The 3,156-nt window shown below is 46.1% G+C and overlaps 1 protein-coding gene across 1 annotated transcript; it reads right to left on the bottom strand.

Moving 5' to 3' along the window:
• Positions 1–683: 683 nt before the first annotated feature.
• LOC127800705 (probable galacturonosyltransferase-like 7) lies at positions 684–2,832 on the bottom strand. Its single transcript, XM_052335482.1, has one exon. The coding sequence runs from the start codon at positions 2,271–2,273 to the stop codon at positions 1,179–1,181; it is 1,095 nt and encodes a 364-aa protein (XP_052191442.1). The 5' UTR covers positions 2,274–2,832; the 3' UTR covers positions 684–1,178.
• Positions 2,833–3,156: the final 324 nt, after the last annotated feature.

Here is a 3,156-nt window from a genome sequence, read left to right as displayed (position 1 = left end):
ACAAAGTTCACTCTTGGGAATCATTCACGCCACCACATTTATTTCTCTAAACAAAAGTGTTTTTTTTTTCTCTAAACAAAATAAACCACTAACTTGTATATAAAGAACGAATCTTGTGCGAGAGGTTGCCACCCAATACTCAAATGGATAGAAAGGAAAGTAGGAAGCTCACAGGATTTCGCCTGCTGCAGCTAATGCACATCCAACACAGCATAACAAATATCACACTTCACAAACCTTACATTATCTTCTAACTTAAAACATTTAACAGCTAGCACCCAGCCCTATCTCTTGAAGGATTTTTAAAAGATAACATTCCTTTCCATCACTTTTAGTTTTTTCTTTCTTTTCAATTCTTTTCCTTTACAGCACCTGGAAAGGGAAAAGGGGCAGCATGAGAAGGATGTGATTAAATAAGATTGGATGACAGGGCACCACCACGATATGGTCTACCCATTTGTTCTATTGTTTAATCCTACACTCGAAGTGGGTGGCGATGCCCAAATTAACATTTTTGTGCTACATCTTCACCCACCAACTCTATGTAAATAATTTTTGGTGCTGTATTTCACACTTGTGAAGTAGTGCTTCAATATTGCAGTGTCCTCCAAATTACGAACCACAAGTTTAGTCAAAGGAATCCTGAAGTCGGTATTTTAGGAAGAAATATGAGCAAAAACAAGCAGAACAGGGAAACTAGGCCGACAAACTACTCAGATGCTTAGATTTGCCAATTTGAAACAATTTTAATTTAGATTAGGGAAAGAGCAATTAATATCATCACCGTTCCGTCTCAGTACTACCTAACAAGGACCTTCCAGCCCCATGTGTGACGTGGCTACTTCCCCAGGTCCTGGACAAAGTAGGGAAACCCTAATTACAGCCGTACCTATGGTGCCAAGATAGATCTACCACAGACAGAAACTCTATGGAAACTAAAGAGGAACCCGTATTTGAATTCAGTAATCTCCGTTTTATCTTTTATTTTCAGAGGAACAATGGAATACAATACAAATCGCCTGGCATAATGGTGGGTTAATAGGAGGAGAAGAAAAAAAATAGAAATCAAAAGAAAAGGGGGAAAAAAATCAAAGATACAAAAAAGAAATGGAAAACGCTGATCAGATACTAGAAGAACAAAAAGACGGTCACAGGAATTTACCGGCAAGTCAGCAATTTCACGTCGAGTGTCCATACAAATCATATTGTGTCCACAGAGCATCCAGCGGACAGGGGTTTCTGGAATCGAGTCGGATCCATGGCTTGCCGCTGCCGCTCCAGTGGAGGAGGCTCACCGGACCAGGATGGAGGTCCCGGCAGCTACCGACGACGTTATCTCCTCCCAAGCCGTGTTGGTTCCACCGGTGCTCGATGGGCGCCACCTGTCCCGCGAAGACAAGGAGAAACGGCGGGAGCGACCCGAGCTCGTAGATCCGGCCGTTTTTCTGGATCTGCATCCAAGTCTCTATCCGCTTCGTGAATCCAAAGCGCCTCCACTTGACCAGATCTATGACCATTACTCCGGTGTTGAAGTAGCATGGTTTCCGGCCGTTGAAGGTGCCCGAGAATCGACCGTCCGACCAGAAACTAGCCGTGAAATATTTAGTGAAGTTGGCGTGGCAGTATTCGGGAGCTCCAATGGTCTTGTCCGCCAAGCTGGTAGTCCAGAGCTTGCGGATATCGTCGACCACCACGAGATCGGAATCCAAGTAAATAACTCTGCGAACACAGGGCTCCAGTAGATCAGCTAAGTAATTCCTGGCGTAATTGAGGGGCTGTTCCAGTGCTTGCCTAACTGAAGACGAGATCAGGTTCCGCACAATCTCCGGATCGAAGTAATAGACCTTGAACTTCAATTGAGGGAAAGTAGAACGGACTAGGGTTTCGAGATGAGTCTCTGAAACAAGGAAGTGAAAAAAGATGTTGTCCGGACACAAGGAATGCTGGAGGATGGAATGAACGGCGGCGATTGAGCCTCGAACGTACTCGACATCGAGAGTAATAGCGACGTGGACGAGAGAGGGATCGCAGACGCCGGTTCTCCCCAACATTAACCTGTCACTGGAACTGCATTGTTCGGCATTGCGGAATAGAGATGCTTTCCTGAAGGTGAACCGATCGAGAGCCGTTGTCTGACTGGGAAACCGGAGGGAAGCGTCAAGAATCGATGATCTAATCGCTTCAGCCGGCGAAAATGATTGCAGAGACGGAGAGACGACGATCATCACCATTGTCGCCGACAATATCCCGGACAATCTCGTAATCCAATGCATCTTCACAGGGTAAACCGCTCTTGCCGCCGCCTTCTTCAATTTGAAATGAAAAGGAACCAATAAACAAGAAGAGGATGAAGAGAGAAGGAACCCTAGGGTTCCCTTGAGGTTGGCCAGTGTTGGAAACAGAATGAATGCTTTCCTCGAATCCAAAATCGTTCCTTCCTTCCTCCACTCTGCCCCCCCTCCCCACGCTCGGCGCCCCCCCTCTCTCTCACTCCCCCTCTAATCGGATGCCGTGGAAACGAAGCGAACTTAGACGAGAGAGAAAGTAGAGAGAGAAGACCACGAACGGACGTTTTCTATCCAGTGCCGAAAAGGGGGACCCTTCTCCTGCTACTGTGCACCGAACGCCGCAGTAGTGCGCTCTCCCCCTAGCTCTCTCTCTCTCTCTCTCTCTCTCTCTCTCTTCTTTGGAGAAGGTGAAGCAGCAGCACCGTCGACAGAGAGGGAAAGCTAGAGAGAGATTGGGCAGCCTCTGTTGGTGGTAGTATCGCCAAGGCCTTTGCGCTTTCAACCATTGAAATCCACGGCCACGGCCAAACAAGCCTCATAACAATAATAATGCGTAATAATATATGTATATATATGATGCTATATTTAACCAAACCCCAAAACCATCTGTAATAAATAATAATGATAATAATAATAATAAGAATAATCAGAAAGCAAAGCAAAATCATTTAAAAAATTAAACTATTAGTGGGAATAGGAAACACAGAAGAGAAGAGTCGGCTTGGGCTTGGGCTTGGGCTTGGGTTGGGCTCGGGCTTGGGGAAGAGAGAGAGAGGACCAGCTGTCCTTGTCTCGGCTCATAGTGGCAAATTCGTCCAAGGCCAGTTGTCCCATCGACATTCTCAGAAGAACCACACATGGCCTCTTG

Source organism: Diospyros lotus, chromosome 1 (assembly GCF_014633365.1).
Source record: "Diospyros lotus cultivar Yz01 chromosome 1, ASM1463336v1, whole genome shotgun sequence".
Classification (NCBI taxonomy): domain Eukaryota; kingdom Viridiplantae; phylum Streptophyta; class Magnoliopsida; order Ericales; family Ebenaceae; genus Diospyros; species Diospyros lotus.
Note: the sequence above shows the minus strand (reverse complement) of the source record. Positions and strands in the feature narration are given on the sequence as shown.

What these genes read in the sequence shown, in the direction of transcription:
- LOC127800705 (XM_052335482.1), bottom strand. Translation starts at nt 2,273, where the DNA reads ATGCATTGGATTACGAGATTGTCCGGGATATTGTCGGCGACAATGGTG.